Raw genomic sequence first — 19,092 nt, forward strand, 5'->3', positions numbered from 1 at the left:
GCTGCAGTGTTTTCTTGCAAAGAGGGTGTGAACAGGTCTGGAATCCCACAGCGCAACAGACTTCCTTTTAGGGGCGGCACTGGAAGGGCTGGGACCCTGGGATTGTCTGGCCACTGTTGCTCAGTGGATAGAGTGTCCGCCAGCCGACGGAAGGGTCCCAGGTTCGATTCCGGTCAAGGGCATGTACCTTGATCGCGGGCTCGAACCTGGTCAGCGCGGTATCCAGGGCTCATCAGCTGGCCACCGCGGCCCACGTTTCGGGCTCACAGGCCAGACGGTGTCTCTTCCAGCCACTCGGCTCCCAGCAGGAGCTCAAGAGCAGCCGTAGACACTGTAAACAAACGAGCCTGTTCCTGTTGCCACCAAACTTGATTTATTAAAACAGGCGGCGGAGCAGGCGGCAAGCCTAGCTCCCGCCCGCCTCGGGGTCCCGGCCTCTCCTGTCTGACCTCCCCTTCGAGGCAGCTGGCCTGGCGGGCCTGGGAGCTCTCTTTGCAGGCCGGGGTCATGTCCCACCACTTCTCTCCCCGGGGCCACAAGGTGGTCTGTTGGTCAAGGGGTCACCCCGACAGATGGCGGGAAGCCATTTCGGGGTGCTTAAATCTTCTTAGGTATGAGGAGCTCCAGTTGGCCTTTTTAAAAAATATACATATATATATTTTTTATTGATTTCAGAGAGGAAGGGAGAGAGAGAAACATCAGTGATGAGAGAGAACCATAGATGGGCTGCCTCCTGCACGCCCCCTACTGGGGATCGAGCCTGCAACCCAGGCATGTGCCCTTGGCCGGAATGGAACGGTGACCTCCTGGTTCATAGGTTGATGGTTCGATTCCGGTCAAGGGCATGTACCTTGGTTGCGGGCACATCCTTGGTGGGGGGTGTGCAAGAGGCAGCTGGTCGATGTTTCTCTCTCATCGACGTTTCTACAATAGCTCTCTATCCCTATCCCTTCCTCTCTGTAAAAAATCAATAAAAATATATTTAAAATAATAATAATAATAATAATAATAATAAAAGGAGGGAACTCCAGAGACTCAGAGAGGGTTACAGAACAGGGACCGGTGTGCCCCGTTGTGCCCGCGGCGGTGGGCAGAGCGAGCGCCGGGCCCGAGGCTGCTGGGCCAGGCGCCGCCCGGCCGGTGACGCCCATCTCTCCGTCTTACCCCCCCCCCGCCCCCCGTCTCCCCCGCAGGTTCGAGCTGATGCAGGTGTGCTGGCACTTCAACCCCAAGATGCGGCCCTCCTTCCTGGACATCATCGGCAGCATCAAGGACGAGCTGGAGCCCGGCTTCATAGAGGTGTCCTTCTACTACAGCGACGAGAACAAGCCGCCCGACACCGAGGAGCTCGACCTGGACCCCTCCATGCTGGAGTGCGTGCCCCTCGACCCCTCGGCCTCCTGCGCCTCCCTGCCGCTGCCCGAGCGCCACTGCCAGCACCACCACCACCACCACCACCACGACGGGCGCGAGCGCTACTGCCCCCACCACCACGACGGGCGCGAGCGCTACTGCCCCCGCCACCACGAGTGCCGGGAGCGCTACTGCCCGCACCACCGGCAGTACGAGCCGCCCCGCGAGCGCCAGCGTTACTGCCCGCACCGCGACATCCAGCCCGTCCCCGACGGCCTGGGCCAGCGCGTGCTCATCTACCACCGCTCCAGCCTCGACGACAGGCAGGCCTACGCCCAGATGAACGGGGGGCGCAAGAACGAGAGGCCCGTGCCTCTCCCCCAGTCCTCCACCTGCTGAGGTGGGACCCCGTCCCGCGGAGCAGGGCCCCCCCCCGTGTGTGTGCGTGTGTGTGTGCACACGCGTGTGTGCTCGGCCCCAACCATCTGGCCACGGCCGCCTGCACCTCGTGGGGCTGCTGCCCACAGGCCTCTCTGCCGGTCACACACACACACACACACACACACACACACACACGTGCGGGATGACCCCCCCCCCCTTTTTTTTTTTTTTTTCCAATATGCAAGCAGCTGATTGCCCTGCCCAAACCCTTAACTGACACGGGCCTTTTAGAACCTTAATGACACTGAAAAAGCAACAGAACACTAGAGAATCGAGTCTCCTCATTCCTTCTCTGCCTCTCTCTCTCTGATCTCTCCCTCTCCCTCTCTCTCTCTCTCTCTCTCTCTCTCTCTCTCTCTCTCTCTCTCTCTCTCTCTCTGCTTCATAACGGAAAGAACATTTGCCACAGCCCAGCCAGGACGCCCTTCTCGCCCGATGGAGGCCAGGGCTGGCCGCCCCTCTGGTGCCCCCTCTCGCTCATGCATACCTGCCTGTCCCCGTGGGTCAGGCTGCAATGGCATTTTGTGTTTTGTTTTGTTTTTTAAAAAAAAAACACAAAAACCAAACCTATCCTCTTTCACCTGTTTAGGGACACACTAGGGCCATTTACAAAGGACCATCGCCCATCCCAGGCTGTTGCCATGGTCACGCTGCCAAATTCTGCCAAAACCCAGGGCTCGGTCCCTCGCACCCACACACCACTCCCCCCTCTCGTTTCCTGGTGGCCAGACGCGCGGGCGTGTGCGGTCCCCGCTCACCCCGATCTGTGGCAGCCACGCGGGCGGTGACCTCCATCCCATCGTCCACGCAGGCCAGTTTGCGATCGGAGGGGTTATTCTCTGGGGGGACTGGGCCGACGGGGGCCACGTGCTGTCAGAGATGGGAGAAGCCAGGGGCTCAGCCTCTGCGGCCCACAGGCCCTCTGAGGGAGCAAAGGTGGCTCACGTGCTACTCTGCCGTCCCCCCAGAGTCCGTCTGGCCCCCGAGGACACATTGGAGAAGGGGTTTCCAGGGACAGAGCCCAGGGGCTCACGCAGGTTTTTGTGGGCGGGGGGAGGGATGCAGACACCCCCGGTCACGGGAAAGCAGGCCGTGAGGCCAGCTGCCCGAGCCTGTGCCATGTTCCGTTTCTAGAACTACCGTGGGTCTTTCGGTTCCGGGTCAGACCCGACCCATCGGCATCCCCATCGGCTCCACGTCACTTGGATAACTTTTTTTACGGTTCAGATAACTCATCGATACACGTCCTTGTACAGAAAACAAAGACGGCTGCTATTTTTGTTTTTTATTTTTTATTTTTTTGGTTATCTTTGTGGATCTATTCTATGAAAACTTTCAGGTTTCCCTCTCTCCCTTCTCTGCGTTCTTTGCAGAGCTGACGCTTTGGACTAGATGCGCTGCTTCTCTCTCTCTCTCTCTCTCTCTCTAGGAACGGACTCTCGTAGATCGGCCTTTGCCGCGAGCTGCCTCTGATGCCTTTTTTTATAATTCTCTACTCCCCCCGCGCTCTGCTCCCCTTGGCCCCCTGCCAGATCTGTTACAACCTGTAAGCTCTGTGGGCACCAGGCCGGCGAGGGAGGCGGCTGGAAAGGGGTTCCCCTCGCCCGCCCTCGCGCCCGGCATTGCAGCCTCTGACCCTGTGCAAAGCCGTAGACAACCTCAGGTCAGAATCCAAGGTCAAGTACTTCCCACGCCTGTTCAGTGTTCCTCGTGGCCGTGGGGAGGAAGGAGCCTCCCTCCTTTCCCTGGCCGTCTTCCTTTTGGATGTGACACACTTTCTTTCTTTTTTTAATTCTTGGGTACAACAGCAGTTTGAACTGCAGATGCTAGTCATTTGAATTACATTGTGGGGTTTTTTTGTGATTTTTTTTTTTTTTTTTTTTTTTTTTTAGTGGATATTTAATCCTTCCGTCCTTCGAAAAACAGCTGCTAAATCTTAAGGGTGCAGTGGAGTGTGGTCGGCGGTGTTCCTGCCGCCGCCGCCACCTTCCAGACCGACCTACCTGTCCTGAGAACCAGGAAATCCCCAGGGACACCCCCCCCCCCCCCCCCGTGCTGGCTCCAGGGGACCAGGGCGCTGGCACAGGTATCCCTGAGCCTCGGGGTCTTTTATTTCGGTTTTGTTTTGTTTTTTGTTTTGAGCGCTTTCTCACCAGCGCGATGGCTCGACGACCACACACAGTTGCTGCTGGGATGGAAACAAAGTTTAGATGCCGAGTGAGAGCGGGAGCTCAGACAGGGCGACTGCTAGTCGCCATTGGAGATGAAACGAGGAGGAGGAGGAGGAGGAGGAGGAGGAGGAGGAGGAGGAGTCGTTTCAGCCCCAGAATTGTCTTGAGCCCCATTTCCCCCCAGTTGATCCCTTTAGAAACTGAGTCAGAGAGAGAGGTTCGTGGAGAAGGTGCGTGCAGGAGTTTCCGTTGATTTTCCGATTCCGGTTTCCGTCGTGGTTCGAGAAGCGCAGCCCCCTGATGGACCGCCATCCCGACACGAGGGTTTATGTGTGAAAGAAGAAGGGACAGTTTTTTGAGTTTTTGATTTTTGGGGGGTGTTTTTTTTTTTTTTTTTTTTTTTTCCCCAAACATGTATCTACCTCACACTTCTTTTTTTTATGTGTATATAACAACAAAGAATACATCTCACGTGTCTCAGCGCCTGACAATACGCCATGGGTGACCGGTACCTCATCCACACACAGGCCGCGCCCGCCCGTGACCGTGACCCGGGGCCAGGCCGGGCCGGGCTGCATCCGGGGGCCTCAGCTTCGCTCTCTCCGCCTCTCCGCTCCTCTCTGACGGCTTGCCTCTTCCTCGGCTGTCTCCTCTTGGCCTTGCTTTCTTCTTCTTCTTCTTCTGACTCGGTTCCCTACGAGGTTGTGAGGTGTCAGGATTTCCCCTCCATCTTGGCCCAGTGTCCCCCACTCGGCAGGGAGGTGAGGACACGTCCCCTCCTCACCCCACGCTCAGTGGGAAGGAAGGCCCGTCGGCTGCCCCAGCCGGTTGTCCTTGAACCCAGCTGCTCTGTGCAGACAGAACGGCGAGCCCCTTCGGGCGGCGGTTTCGGGATCTAGAGGGCAGGAGGCGGCCGGGAGCGGCCGTCTCCGTTAGCGCCCATCCCTGCCAGGCTCAGGGGTGGGTGGGCTCCATGGGGCGCCACTCTGGCTGCCCCAGGCGGACGGGGTTCCTGTGCCAGGCACTCTTTTAAGAGCCCCCTCCGCCCGGCCTCCTGTCGAGAATAGGAGGTCCCTACCTCCCAGCCAATCCCTTCCAGAATGTTCTGTGGAGAAGAGTTCCCCCCCACGTCCCCCGTCTCCAGAATGTTCTCTGAATTTCCCCCTCCCTCCTTTTCTCCTCCCCTTTCCAGGGGAAGACAAAAGATGTACCAAGCCTTCGGGCTGGAGGGGGGGGTGGTGCTAGGCGCCAAGCCTCCTTTCTGGGGTGTGGGGGTGTCGCACCTCCCACCAGGCCTTGCCTCTCTGTCCCCCGGTCCCTCCACTGCTCATGACGGGGGGTGGCGGACGGCGCGACCCGGTTCCAGCAGCTGCTCTCAGGCCCTGGTGATGTGACGTGGGTGACGCAGCCCACAGGGGGATCAGCGGGGACAGCTCTCCTGTCCCTGCAGGGACACCCCTCCCCTCTTCCCCATGCCCTTGGGACCCTCGAGGCTCACCGACAGACGCTATCTGATGGGGGGTTCCCCTCGCCCACACACGCTGCCGGGGGACCCCTGGGCGGTGGCCTCCCCCCACTTTTGCACATAACCTTCCGGTTTCCACGCGACTGGGGCGCCCGCCCGGTCCGCCCAGCCAGTCCCAAGGGTTTTTCTCTTTTCGTTCCATCGTTTTCCGAGTTTTTTTGTTTTTGTTTTTTTTGAGTTTTCCGTCGGTGTGGTTCTGTTACTGTTTGACGTCGGTGGTTTTCCTCTGAGTAGAAAGCAAACACTAAAGCGTAGGCGTAGGGGCAGTAGCGCGCGTCCGTTAGATAAACGCTTGCTGGGAGGGTGCGGTCATCCTACTGGACCGAGCGCCCGGGGCCCGCCGCCAGGCTGGGGCCCCGTCTCCCCCTTGATTTTGTTGTTTTATTTTTTTTTTTTTATCCTGTTTCTTACGCTCCGAATAATCCACTCGAGCCGGACTGCGACCTCCACCCCCGACAGCAGCTCTCCTGCTGCTCAAAGCGCTCAGATGCGTCACGGAGCCGAGCTGAGCGCTCGCCAAGGCCCAGGCCGCGATGTTCTGGAGACGCCTGCAAGGTCAAGGTCAAGGTCAAGACCCCGGCCGGCTGCCCAGGTCTCCTTCGGGGGGTGTCGTGACGTTGGACACCGTTGAGATGAGCTTCCTCGGAGGAGGAGGAGGAAGAAGAGAGAAGGGGGATCACGGCCAACACCAGCCTCCCCTTCCAGCCCGTTAACTCGCGGCGTAAATAAGGTGTCCAAGATCGTGGGGGGAAAAAGGAGGAAAAGAGTGGCGATGGTGGAACCGCCCAGCGGCGAGATGCTTGGCGTGAACTGGTGGCTGTGTGTTGGCCGGCGCCACGCATCCCCCGGCCGAGCCCAGGTGCCAAATCCTGGGCCTGTTGGTCCCACCGACGCCTTTCTCGGCAGCGCACGCGGGCCGCACTCCGTGGCGAGGTCTCGGGGGTTCAAGGGGCGAGAAGGCGAGAATGCACGGTCCAGCTCGCTGTCCCCGAGTGGCCAGAGGATGGAAGGAAGGTCCTTCCCAAGTCAGAGGGCTCCCCCCCACCCCGCCCCCCGGTGGGCAGGAGCCCTCCGCGCCCCGCCTGGGCCCAGTCCCAGGGGCGCACCTAAGGCCTGGGGCCTGTTCCCCGGGTCCATATTGCCTCTGTGCGCATCGGCTGTCTGTGGCTCCGTCTCCCGCTGGGAGACCCCCGACCAGACACCCCCTCTTCTGAAGAATGAGAACGAGAAAGGTTGTCGTTTTTTTTTTTTGGACCTTTGGACCGAACCTCTCTGTTGCCGCCGGAGATGCTGAAGACACAGAGGACAGGCCAGGGGGGGGCGTGGTCACGCCTGGCCCCCCACCCCCGGCTCAGATGGCAGAGCTGGTCCCTCGGAGAAAAAGCGGGTGGACACTCAAAGATGGCGGGGAGAGCCGGCGGGAGGTCCTGGCGGGACTCGGAGAGAAGGATCGGAGAGAAGCATCGCTGAGCACAAGGGCCCAGGGCCTGGAGGAAGTGCGGGCCGCGCGAGGAAATGGATGGTTTCTTGGAATGACCACGTCGGACCACGTCCAGACTCGGAGTCATCCGTGGGCATTCGTCTTCAACAGCCACCCCAGCGCCACACGGTGGTTGGGGACTAGGACTTGTCTGAGGACACTGACTCCATCACGCCCGTCAGTGGTCGGTTCTGGGGCATGACTTTATAGGGTTTTGTTTTCTTTTTGTTTAAGCAAGAATATTGATTACTCATCTATATTTTTGTGTTGTTTTTTTTGATTACTCATCTATATTTTTTTGTTTTTTTTGATTACTCATCTATAATTTTTTTTGATTACTCATCTATATTTCTTGTTGGTTTTTTTGATTACTCATCTATAATTTTGTTTTTGATTACTCATCTATACTTTTTTTGATGGTTTTTTGATTACTCATCTATACTTTTTTGATTACTCATCTATACTTTTTGTTGTTGTTTTTTGATGACTCATCTATATTTTTTTGTTGTTGTTTTTTTTTAATTACTCATTCGTATGGCCACGTTTGTGTGTGTCCTCATTTTTCCGGTCAGCATCGTTTTGATTACTCACACATTAGCATTTTCAGTAGGGCTCTCATGTCCAGTAGATACGGGTAGTCAGTCGACGAAGATCTGGTTTACAGGAACTAATTCAACGTTTCATTGCATTTTTGTAAGGACATAGAATAATTTTATACAACAAGTCTGTAGTCCGTAACCGCCGAAATAATTTAAGGACACTTGGGTTTTTTTTGCAAATGTATGCTCGTAATCCATTTATTTTGTGTTGTTTTTTTTTTTTAATAGGACACCTGTTTACTAGCTAGCTTGACGAGATGCCAAAAATGCATTTCCCCCTGCCCCCAAGCCCTGCATAATTCTTTTACACCCCTACACACACACACACACACACACACGGTTCATGTCCTAGTTTATATAGTGGAGGAATGGTGGCAATTTCAGTAGTTTTGTACCTTCAGTATCTTGGTCTTCCTGAACCTTCTGGTTGGGAAGGGGAATCATCGTTTGCTGGTCATTGATCTTTGGAGTGTAGCTACTTTAAGAGACTGAAGGAACCTCACTGGCCAAGATGCTGCCGCCCAGCGGTGCCCGGCCCCGGCACTGGGCATCTGGTGCGGCTGTTGCCATGGTTGCGGGATGCCTCGCGATGGAGCTGCTGACAGCACAGCTCCTGGCGTCACAGTGCTCGCCGCACTCACGCAGACAACACGGAAGACGGTGATTCTGGTGCGGGCGGACTGTTTGCTTCCATGCCTCCTGTTATGATGGACACTTTGTTATATAACCAGAGGCTCTCTTATTTTTTAAGGCACAACACCGAAGATACATTTTTTCCCCCCAAGACAAAACAAAGTTCTTTTGAATAAAAACACACACACACATACACATACAGTTTTTTAAAAGTCTGACTCCATTTCCTCTTGCGCCCAGTGGGTCATGGGCCACGTCTACACGATGCCACGAAAGCCCCACCATTGGGAATGGGGTGTTTTGCACAACATGGGAGAAAGGTCCAGATAACAGTATTTTTCTGTTTGCAACTTGGCATTCGGGTGTTGCTTAGACGCATCCACAGGTGGGATAGATGTTTGGCAAAAACACCCGTGTGCTTTCTAAGCCAGTGAGGTTGACGCGTGAGGTTTGCCAGAGTTTGTCCTCTAGGGAAAAAAAATGTTAAAAAACAAAATCAGACCAGAAGGCGCGATGGGATGGATGTATTGCAGATCATTTATTTTCCAAGTTTTCTTGTTTAAAAAAATGAAAAGTTTTTAAAAAAGTTTTTAAGAACCAATAATTAAACACAACTAATTTGTTACGTAAAACGACTTTCTGTGGACAGATTATTCGTAAAAACTTCCTCTGTTTATATACAAAAAAATCAGTAGCTAAAAAAAAAAATTTCAAAATGGTTTTGTATACTCCATTGTAAGAATTTATCCCTGTTATCGCGATATACTCTGGATTCTTTACATTACGGGGGGGGGAAAAAGAAACTTTGTCTATTTTGAATGGCTGATGCTAACGCGATTTTAGTTTATCTTACTCTGCTTTTTTCTAATAGTTCAAGTATTACATGGTTTACGTTCAATAAAGGAATTCAGTATGCATTTCCGGTCTCCATTTTGTTCGCGCCTCCGTGCAAGGCTCACCATGCTTCTGAGGCAGGGGCACCGTGTGGCATGCGTGTTCACACATGTTGCTTGGAGGTGTTCAGCGTGAAGGTTTTATTTCTGACAGCTGAACCCTCACAGCATGCAAATTGTTTCTCACTCCATTAAATCAGCTACGAGAAAATCTGAATGCCTAAAATACAGAAATCTGTACTCCAGTTTCCACTGATCTGTAGATTTTTCTTACACCTTCCAGAGACACGAGTCAGGCCAAGGGGGGCAGCTTGATCTGGGGGGGCCATAGCATCATTGGCACCTCACAGCCAGCACACCTACTCAGAGGGGGGCAGGGAGAACCGAGTTCGCACTCCTAGGATGTGGCTCCCGGGAGGTGTTCACAAATGTTCGCTCCTTACAAGTTCCTGATCTCAGCCAGCCCCGAGGACTACAGCCTAGACAGTGTTATCTCTGCCAGGGAAATGGTCACGGTGGGAAACGTGAACATACATTTCGTGCAAACCGGCTGTGCCCGGCCAGCATGGCTCAGTGGTTGAACGTCAGCCTATGAACCAGGAGGTCACGGTTCGATTCCCGGTCAGGGCACACGCAGTTGGGGCCGTGCAGGAGGCAGCCCATCAATGTGTGTCTTTCACCTCGATGTTTCTCTCTCTCCTCCCTTCCATTCTCTTTAAAAATCAATGGGAAAATACCTATGGGAGAGGATCAACAAAAAAATAAAACACTCAAGCTTGGTGGTGTCCCTGGGATTTTGCTCACCATTGGCGTTACTAGATGGCCAATGATGAAGGCAGGCTCGTTTCCAAGGCTACGGGGATGCCTGGGCTGTGGGCAGGGGGGACACAGGCGGCCGGCGCGCCTCTCCCACGTCCCCGGTGGGTTCCTGCTGCCTCCGGGGCTGCTGGGAAGGCGCTGGGTCTTCAGAAGATCTGTCCCCACCGGGCCACTTCCTAAGACCTCGGGTCCAGCTGGGCCGATTCTCTTCTTATCCCCGCGGGTCCAGCAGCAACCTGGTGGCCTCCCATCACTGAGGGACCACCGCCTCCAGTCTCTCACTGCATCTCTGCAACAGCTCTGCAGGGGAGGGGTTTTGATTCGTTTTAGAGGTGAGCACACCCAAGACCTGCCCCCCCAGCTACTCAAGGACCAATCCAAGGCTCAGCCTTTCCCGTTGCAGCATTCAAACCGACTCTGATCTGCCGCACTGTTCATAACTAAACAGGCCCCGGGGTGCATCCGGGAGGGGGAGTGAAGTGCAAGGCCGCTCTGCCCAGGATGTGGCCTCTGGGGCCGTGAGGCAGGGACATGACACATTCATTATGAGGGAGCTCTGGGCGTCCCTCAGAGAATCTCATCTAAGAGCTGCTGACACGTGTGTGGCTCGGTGCCAAGCGATGTGAAATAACCCAGGAGCCGGACCCGAGGCCCCTGCCTGCCACTGTCCTGAGCGCCTTGATGGGGCTGGGAGCAGGGTTTATCTACAAACACAGAAGGCTCTGCACATTCACAACTGTTCTGGCCAGACCAGCCCACCCCCATTTGCTGGCTTTGGATAGGCTAACACCGTGTCTTTGAGCTGCATTATGTCCTTTTATCAGTGTTTCTAACTCCCTATCCCTCTCCCTCTCTGTTAAAAAAAAAAAACCAATAAAATGTATTTTTAAATTAAAAAAAATAAAAACTGTGACTTCGTGGGGCTAATTTGGAACGTGTCCCTCTGTGGAAACGGTGCGATCAGCAAATTTTTAAAAGCCTCTCAAAGCACAGCTAGCGGAACTCTCCACACGGGACTGAAACATCCCACTTTCTCCAAAAGCTCGGAGCCCCAGTCGGTTCTCCCCGAGGCCCGTTTCCTGGGCACCAGGCCTTGGCCGTGGGCGGGCTCACCCTCCTCCAGCATCTCCCGGATGATGACTTGCAGGGCCTTTCCCAGCAGGCTGGCGGGGAGCCCCGGAGACAGCGGGGGCACGTGGATGAGCGCCGCACGCCCATCCCCGAGATGCAGAGACAGGTAGTAGGTGTAATCGCACACGTATCTGCAACGGCAGGCAGGGGACCCCACGTGACTCCTGGGGCCAGGGAAAGGAAGGCAAGCAGCGGAGGTGCCCTGGCATCATCGCCAGCACGCGAGGAGGGAGGACGGCCACCCAGGGGGGAGGCGGAGGTTCTGTCCTTTTGCCTTTTTGAAGGGAGACATCCTAGCAGACAGATGGGTCAGGCCCGTTGGTGTAGCTCAGTGGTTGAGCCTCAACCTGTGAACCAAGGGGGTCACTGTTCCATTCCTGGTCAGGGCATAAGCCCCCACACCGGGGTTTGCAGGCATGATCCCCAGTGGGCGGCCTGCAGGAGGCAGCCGATCCATGATTCTCTCCGTCTCCGTCTCCCTTCCTCTCCGAAATCAATGAAAATATATTTATACAGAAAGGAAAAGAGCCCAAACCGGTGTGGCTCAGTGGACAGAGCGTCGGCCTGTGGACTGAAGGGTCCCGTGTTAGATCCTGGTCAAGGGCATGTGCCTTGGTTGCGGGCACATCCACAGTACAAGGTGCACAAGAGGCAGCTGATCGATGTTTCTCTCTCATCGATGTTTCTAACTCTCTATCCCTCTCTCTGTAAAAAAATCAATAAAATATATTTAAAAAAAAAGAAAGAAAAGAGCCGAAACCGGTTTGGCTCAGTAGATAGAGCGTCGGCCTGTGGACTGAGGGGTCCCGTGTTCGATCCTGGTCAAGGGCATGTACCTTGGTTGCGGGCACATCCCCCTATCCATGTTTCTAACTCTCTCCTTTCCTCTCTTAAAAAAATCAATAAAATATATATATATTAAAAATAAAAAAAAGAAAAATAAAAAAAAGATGGGTTATCCTGCCTTTCCCGATCTGTGTCGCGACGCACCTGCCCGCGTCGCGGGAAACCAGCACCTCCACGCCCTCCACCGCCGCGCGCCTGCTGACCGCCTTCATGTTGACCCGCGACTCAATCACTTCCGGGCCGCCGGGGACGCACGCGCCGCCGCGCTCGGGCCGGAAGCCACGCACGTCGGTCTCGCGATAGCAGCGGTTCCGGCCGCGCTGCTCGAGCACCACGGCCCTGGCGGCGCCGTCCACGCCCACGTGCACGGCGAGCTGTGGGAACGCGGGAACGTTTAGGGAAACTGAGGCCTGCCTGTCCCGGTCTTCCCGGAAGGCCCAGCCGGGGGTGAGTGCGAGTGCGAGGCGGGGAAAAATCCTCTCAGACGGCGACTGCGTCCCCCTCATGCCTAGGCCGCCGCGCGCGCGCGGGAAAGCCGCCGGATGGAAAACCGTGAGGCGTCGTCTGTGTAAATGCTTTTGTATTTTTAAAATGTTCCTGCCAGAACCGGTGTGGCTCAGTGGATAGAGCGTCGGCCTGCGGACTGAAGGGTCCCGGGTTCGATTCTGGTCAAGGGCATGTCTTTCTCTCATTGATGTTTCTAACTCTCTTTCCCTCTCTCTTCCTCTCTGTAAAAATAAAATAAAATAAAATAAAATAATAAAATATAAATATACAATATATATATTTTAAAAAGGTCCCGGGTTCGATTCTGGTCAAGGGCATGTCTTTCTCTCATTGATGTTTCTAACTCTCTATCCTTCTCTCTGCCTCTCTGTAAAAATAAAATAAAATAAAATAAAATATAAAATAAATATATATATATTTTAAAAAGGTGCCAGGTTCGATTCCGGTCAAGGGCATGCACCTTGGTTGCGGGCACATCCCCAGTGGGGGGCGTGCAGGAGGCAGCTGATCGATGATTCTCTCTCATCGATGTTTCTAACTCTCTATCCCTTTCCTTTCCTCTCTGCAAAAAAACTAATAAAATATCGATATATATTTCAAAAAGTAAAATAAATAAGTGTTCCTACCCAGGGGTGGAATATTCGTCGGGGTCCCCCGCGGGAGGTCCAGCTGCACTCTGGGACCACAGGGGACGCCCCGCGTTGCCTGGGCACCGCTGACACAGGAAATGGGTCGCTGAGCCAAGTATTGTTAGTGTTTCTTGAACTGGTTGGTCTTCCTCCGGGGAACACAGCTCAGGGAGCTGCGGGAGCCTTTGGGGCGCTGTGTTCATAGGGCGCGGGTGTATGTTGTGCTCCTCTCGTGGTCTGGGCTCTGTATGTGCGGGGTATTTGCCCTCGAGGCCCAGTGCATGAATTCATGAACCAGTGGGGTCCCTTGGCCTGGCCTGCGGGATCCCCTGAGGGGTCCTGGATTTCAAGAGGGTGCAGGCCAGGCCAGGGGACCCCACCCGTGCACAATCGGGGCCAGGGAGGGACCCCAGGAGGGCTCCAGGGCGTGTACCCATCTCACTCAGTAGCAAGCTAACGTGCAGGTTGGAGCATCTGCCCCCTGGTGGTCAGAGCACGTCACAGCAAGCAGTTGAGCAGCCATAGCATACATATCATTAGCATGTTATGCTTTGATGGTTGAATGAACAGTTGGACAACTGGACACAGCATATTAGGCTTTTATTATGTAGGATTTGAGAGACGAAGGAAGAGAGAGAGAGAGAGAGAGAGAGAGAGAGAGAGAGAGAGAGAGGGGGAAACTGATTGGCTGCCTCCTGCATGCCCCCTTACTGCGGATGGAGCCCACAACCCTCACTTGTGCCCTGGCTGGGAATCGTACCTTGACCTCCTGGTTCATAGATCGGCGCCCAACCACTGGGCCACACCAGCCGCGCTGCATTTATTACAGCTTAAGCTTTTTTTAGAAGCAGGCTCAGAACCTTATAAAAAAAAAAACAACCCTGGGATGGTGCTGGTAAGATGCAGGGCTTGGGTCCACTTAAGCCATCAACTCTAGAACCGGGGAGGTCCAGGGGTTCACAGGCTCTGGGGCTCCCCATCTCATCATCAGCAATTCCGCGCCCCCCCCCCCCCCCCCCCCCCCGCCACTGGCTCCCCAGCCGCCATTTACTTGCGGTTGCAGGTCTTCCCAGATCCTGGTGACCCTCCGCTTCACCTCCCTGTAATCCACCGGCAGCTGAAGCGTCTGCAGCTCCACCTCCGCGTCCCTCCCCAGGCCCAGCTTGGAGAGCTCCTGTGGAGAGAGGCAGGCGGCCCCGGCCCATGTAGCTCCGTCAGTTGGAGCAGCGTCCCATACCCCAAAACCTAAAAGGTGCTGGGTTCGGTTCCGGGTCGGGGCGTATACCTAGGTTTTGGGTTCGATCGCTGGTCGGAGCTAGTGAGTAAGCCCACAGTGGGTTTTGTTTTTGTGTTCTTGTTCATATGAGAAGGCCTGAGATGATAATAACCAGCCTGAGGACAAAATGAGACCACCCCCCCCCCCCCGACCCCTACTTCTCTCTGTTGTGTACAGGGACCTCTCCTGTAGCAACCAGCTTTCCTGGAAACCACTTAAAAAACAAACAAACAACGCTTTTACTGATTTCAGAGAGGACGGGGGAGGGAGAAGGAGATAGAAACCTCAGTGATGAGCCGAAACTGGTTTGGCTCAGTGGATAGAGCATCAGCCTGCGGACTGAAGAGTCCCGGGTTCGATTCCGGCCAGGGGCATGGACCTTGGTTGCGGGCACATCCCCAGTAGGGGGCGTGCAAGAGGTAGCTGATCAATGTCTCTCATCGATGTTTCTAACTCTCTATCTCTCTCCCTTCCTCTCTGTAAAAAATCAATAAAATATATATTTAGAAAGAAAGAAAGAAAGAAACCTCAATAATGAGAGAAAATGGTTGATTGGCTGCCTCCTACATGCTCCCTTCCCCCCCCCCCCCCCCCTCCCCCCCTCATGGGGACCAAGTTCCCAACCCAGGCAGGTGCCCTGATGGGAATCAAACCGTGGTCTCCTGGTTCATAGATCAATGCTCAACCCCTGAGCCACGCCGGCCACACAGCCTAACGGGCCACCTGGGGCAGGCGAGGACCCACCCGAGGCCCAGAGGCCATGCCTCCTCCAGGGCCCTGCCCTCAGGTGCCCAGGTCTGGGCCTGCCAGGGGGTTACCTTCACTGCTTCCCAGCTGGAATTCACCAGGTGCTGCCGGAAGGGCCCGAACCCTGAAACGGAGGAGGTTCTGGTTTGCTCAGGCCAGGCCTCAGGTGGTGGGGGGCGAGGTGGGGTGTCTCTCCTCCCGGGCTGCTCCCCGAGCCATCGTGGGGCCCCTGGGACCCCCACATCCCTTCCTTGGAGCGTGCGTCACAGAACGTGAGGCATTGTCCTCCTAATATATACCTATATTGATTTCAGAGAGGAAGGGAGAGGGAGAGAGAGGGGGGAAAAAAAAACAAAACTGATGAGAGAGAATCATGGATCGGCTGCCTCCTGCACGCCCCCTACTGGGGATCGAGCCCGCAACCCGGGCCTGTGCTCGGACTGGGAACCGAACTGTGACCTCCTGGTTCCTAGGTCGACGCTCAACCACCGAGCCACGCCTGCCGGGCAAAGACGCCTTGATCTTGGGCCCTTGTTTTCCCATCATCGGTCTCCATGCCAATGGTCTCAGCCAGGTTCACACGGGAAGCAAATCCAATGAAAGGCACAGACCGTCCCTGGCAGCTCCCCGTATTTTTCTTTGTTTGTTTTTGTTTTTGTTTTTTTGTTTTTGTTTTTTAAATATATTTTATTGATTTTGTACAGAGAGGAAGGGAGAGAGAGAGTTAGAAACATCGATGTTAGAGAGTCACCAATCAGCTGCCTCTTGCACACCCCCGACTGGGGATATGCCCGCAACCAAGGTACATGCCCTTGAGCGGAATCGAACCCGGGACCTTTCAGTCCGCAGGCCGACGCTCTATCCACTGAGCCAAACCGGTCCCGGCAGCTCCGCGTTTTTAATAAAAGGCCGGCCACCCCGGGAGCCACCGCCGGCTGACAGGCCCCTCGGCAAACAGGCTCGGGTTGGCCAGCACACGGGTCCTCGTGAGTCTTGAGACCTGCCCAGGCGCTTCGGCACTCAGAGCTGATTGGTGACAGGCACTCATTTGCCAGAGGTATAGTTTTCCCTAGGAATTCAAGGGTAACTGGATCCCCTCAATCTCCGTACCCAGAATGCCACGGTGAGAGCAGGGGAGAAGAAGGGTTCTCAAAAAGAACGTCCTTTCACTCACAAGGTTGCGAGGAGTTTGATGATCGCCTGGAAATGCTGTGACAGGTAACTCGTGATTTGCCACACACAGAGGACTCCTTGTCTGGCCTCTGTCGCCTTCAGCCAACACAGTCCCAAGCACTTACCACGTGCCAGTCAAAAAGAAAAGAGCTTTGTCGAGAAATCAAACCCTCGCCTCCACCAGTCTGGCTCAGTGGATAGAGCGTCAGCCTGCGGACTGAGGGGTCCCGGGTTCGATTCTGGTCAGGGGCATGTACCAGGGTTGCAGGCTCGATCCCCAGACTTGATCGGGGCACATACAGGAGGCAGCCAATCAGTGTTGCCTCTCTCATCGATGTTTCTCTCTCTCTCTCTCTCACCCTCCCTACCTTGTACTCCCTCTAAAAACCAATGGAAAAATATCCTTGGGTAAGGACAAACAGCACCACCACCACCAAAATAAAAACCAATGGAAAGATATCTTTGGATTAAAAACAAACAAACAAACAAAAAAATACAACAACCCCACAAAACAAACCCTCCAGGAGCGCAGCTGCAACAATGACTTGGGGGGCTGGGGTGGATTTGGGGTGTGCTGGGTGCATTTGGGCAGGAGTGGGCAGCTACCATCCCTTCCTAGGTAGCCTTTTGGGTTCAAAGTCTTCAACTGGTGGCTCAGGGCGCCTCGTGGTTTTCTGAGGGGTCTGAAGCTCTCTCTCTGGTCTGGGGGTGGGGGTGGAAGGCACCTTTGGGGGTGGTCACTGCAGGTGGACTGCCCCAGCTTTATGAGGCCCTGCCCTTCCCGGGACCCCCAGCTCCTCCTTCCTGGCTGAGAAGCTGCACTCCGGCAGATGCCCCCTGGGCCCACTGGCTTCCTCCCTGATGGGCTCAAGGTCAAGGTCCGGGCCTCGGCCACAGGTGGGCGCTTACGCGGCTGCCATTCAGGAGCTATTTGTGGCGAACAGCAGGACCGAATGCAAACGCCTCTCTGTCCGCTGACGGTTCCGAACAGGCAGAGCTGGGGGTCAGCTTCCTTCTGGAGTTTACTGGCGCCGCTGTCAGCCGCACCCTTATCTCCACCGGGAACCGGTTGTGACCAGAATCGGGGCCAGGCTATAGGCAGCAGCACACGGGGAAGCAGACAGACAGGCTTACCGGTCACCACCACGCAGCTGGGCTGAGGCTCCATGAAACCGGAGTGGGGAGGGTGTCAGGTGGCAGTGACGCAGCCCGGGCACTGGGTGCCCCCCCCCCCCCCCACAGGGCCACCAACCTCCTGCTCCTTTAGGGGGATCTCAGCATTCTGGGGCCCCTAAAGCCTGAAGACTCTGGGGCGGGGGAGGGCGGTAAGACGACGCCCTTGAAAGCGGAAAGCCAGCTCAGGCGGCAGAGGCGGAGCCATCTGGGACTTGCTGGCCACTGGGTCTGGGCCAGTTTGCTGCTTGTAGGATCCAAAGGGGAGGTTGGCAACTGTCTGTCCTGCTTTGCCAGGACTGAGGGGTTTCTGGGATTATGGGGGGGAGGAGGGACAGGACTAAAATGGACTGAAATGGGTACAAAGCATAAAGGTGGGTGACCCTACAAGTTTCTCGGTCAGGTTTCCTCTGCCTCAGTCATCCCCCACCTGCCCCAGAGTGCTCGTGTCTGGCCATTAGGACTGGATGAGGTCGCTCTTGAAACCGATTCTGCAAAATATGTTAAGAAAACAATGAAAGAAGCCCTGACCGGTTTGGCTCAGTGGATAGAGCGTCTGCTTGCGGCCTGAAGGGCCCCGGGTTCGATTCCGGTCAGGGCCATGTGCCTTGGTTGCAGGCACATCTCCAGTGGGAGGTGTGCAGGAGGCAGCTGATCAATGTTTCTAACTCACTCTCTCTTCCTTCCTTTCTGTAAAAGATCAATAAAATAAAAATAATAATAATAAAAAAAAAAGAAAGAAAAACCAAGCCCCAGATGATGGTTATGATTAGTAGTGTTGCTTGAAGCCCCATTGCCTATAAGCTGTGGGTCCTAAGGCACGTTCACAAACCATTAGGTTTAATAGAAAATAAGCACAAAAGCATCTTTTCATAAAACTAAAACTACTTTTTTTTTTTTTTTAAAGCTGATTGATATGAGCTACAAAGAAATACAATTCTTTTTCCCCATCTGGGTGTAGCCAGGGGGAGCCCCGGGGCTCCCCCAGGCCCCGGAAGCTTCCCCACATGCCCTGGGTTAGAGGGCGTGGCCACGTGGTCCCCTTGCTAAGAATAGCCCCCCCCCCCAATGGGACCCGGGGCTGGGCTCCACCTGAAGCCTTCTGGGGTGCTGAGCCCCAGCCATTCCCTCTCATTGGCCCCCGGTGTGGGCTGCGGCTGTTTGCAGAGGACGGACGGACGGACGGACGGACGGGAAGTGGCGTCTGACCCCGGGGCCTCCCGGGCTGCTCAGAGAGGCCGGGCCTCCTTGGTCTGCAGGGAATGCTGTGCCCCAATTCAGATCGGAAAGCGGTGCCCTGGTTTCTCAAACTCCCTCTGGCATTCCCGGTGGCATCTGAACCCCCTTCTAATGAACGATGGCTCCCCAAGTTCACGACTCTTGCCCAGCTCCGCCAGAGCTGTAAACAAGATTAGGCCACTAGCAATGCCCACGTTTGTAAAGTTGGCAGCCTTGAGGGTCAAATTCTAGCTAACGAGGTCTGCTGTGGTAACTGGCAATTCCTCGCGTTAACTTACCACGCCCCAAGAAGCCCAGCTGGTGTGGCTCAGTGGTTGGGTGTCGACCTAGGAACACAGGAGGTCACATATGATGCCCAATCAGGGCACATGCCTGGGTTTCGGGGTTGATCCCCAGTGTGGGGTGTGCAGGAGGCCTCTCTTCCTTCCCCTCTCTAAAAATCAGTAAAAGCACATTT

At 55.1% G+C, this 19,092-nt stretch overlaps 2 protein-coding genes across 4 annotated transcripts in view; one reads left to right on the forward strand and one right to left on the reverse strand.

The window, feature by feature from the left end:
- Nucleotides 1-6,251, forward strand: part of IGF1R (insulin like growth factor 1 receptor) — a 95,883-nt gene extending 89,632 nt beyond the window's left edge. For all 3 annotated transcript variants that reach the window (XM_045571999.1, XM_045572000.1, XM_045572001.1), the window contains one exon: nucleotides 1,194-6,251. In XM_045571999.1, the coding sequence (XP_045427955.1) occupies nucleotides 1,194-1,752 (559 nt within the window). In that variant the 3' untranslated portion in view covers nucleotides 1,753-6,251. The remainder of the gene's footprint in view (nucleotides 1-1,193) is intronic.
- A 3,504-nt stretch (nucleotides 6,252-9,755) lies between these two features.
- On the reverse strand, nucleotides 9,756-17,406 carry PGPEP1L (pyroglutamyl-peptidase I like). The gene is made up of 6 exons (XM_036411813.2): nucleotides 17,358-17,406; nucleotides 15,122-15,174; nucleotides 14,079-14,201; nucleotides 12,036-12,265; nucleotides 11,028-11,176; nucleotides 9,756-10,214 (listed from the first exon to the last, which is right to left on the reverse strand). The coding sequence occupies exons 1-6, from the start codon at nucleotides 17,389-17,391 to the stop codon at nucleotides 10,165-10,167; spliced, it is 639 nt and encodes a 212-aa protein (XP_036267706.1). The 5' UTR covers nucleotides 17,392-17,406; the 3' UTR covers nucleotides 9,756-10,164.
- Between the last annotated feature and the right edge of the window lie 1,686 nt (nucleotides 17,407-19,092).

The sequence above is a fragment of the Pipistrellus kuhlii genome, unplaced genomic scaffold (assembly GCF_014108245.1).
Source record: "Pipistrellus kuhlii isolate mPipKuh1 unplaced genomic scaffold, mPipKuh1.p scaffold_m20_p_42, whole genome shotgun sequence".
Classification (NCBI taxonomy): domain Eukaryota; kingdom Metazoa; phylum Chordata; class Mammalia; order Chiroptera; family Vespertilionidae; genus Pipistrellus; species Pipistrellus kuhlii.

Bases quoted from the DNA above. Each gene is read 5' to 3' on its own strand.
- PGPEP1L (XM_036411813.2), bottom strand. From the start codon at position 17,391: ATGGAGCCTCAGCCCAGCTGCGTGGTGGTGACCG. The intron at 15,175-17,357 runs GTAAGCCTGTCT...CCTCCGTTTCAG, and splicing joins CAGCTGCGTGGTGGTGACCG to GGTTCGGGCCCTTCCGGCAG. The intron at 14,202-15,121 runs GTAACCCCCTGG...CTCTCTCCACAG, and splicing joins CCAGCTGGGAAGCAGTGAAG to GAGCTCTCCAAGCTGGGCCT.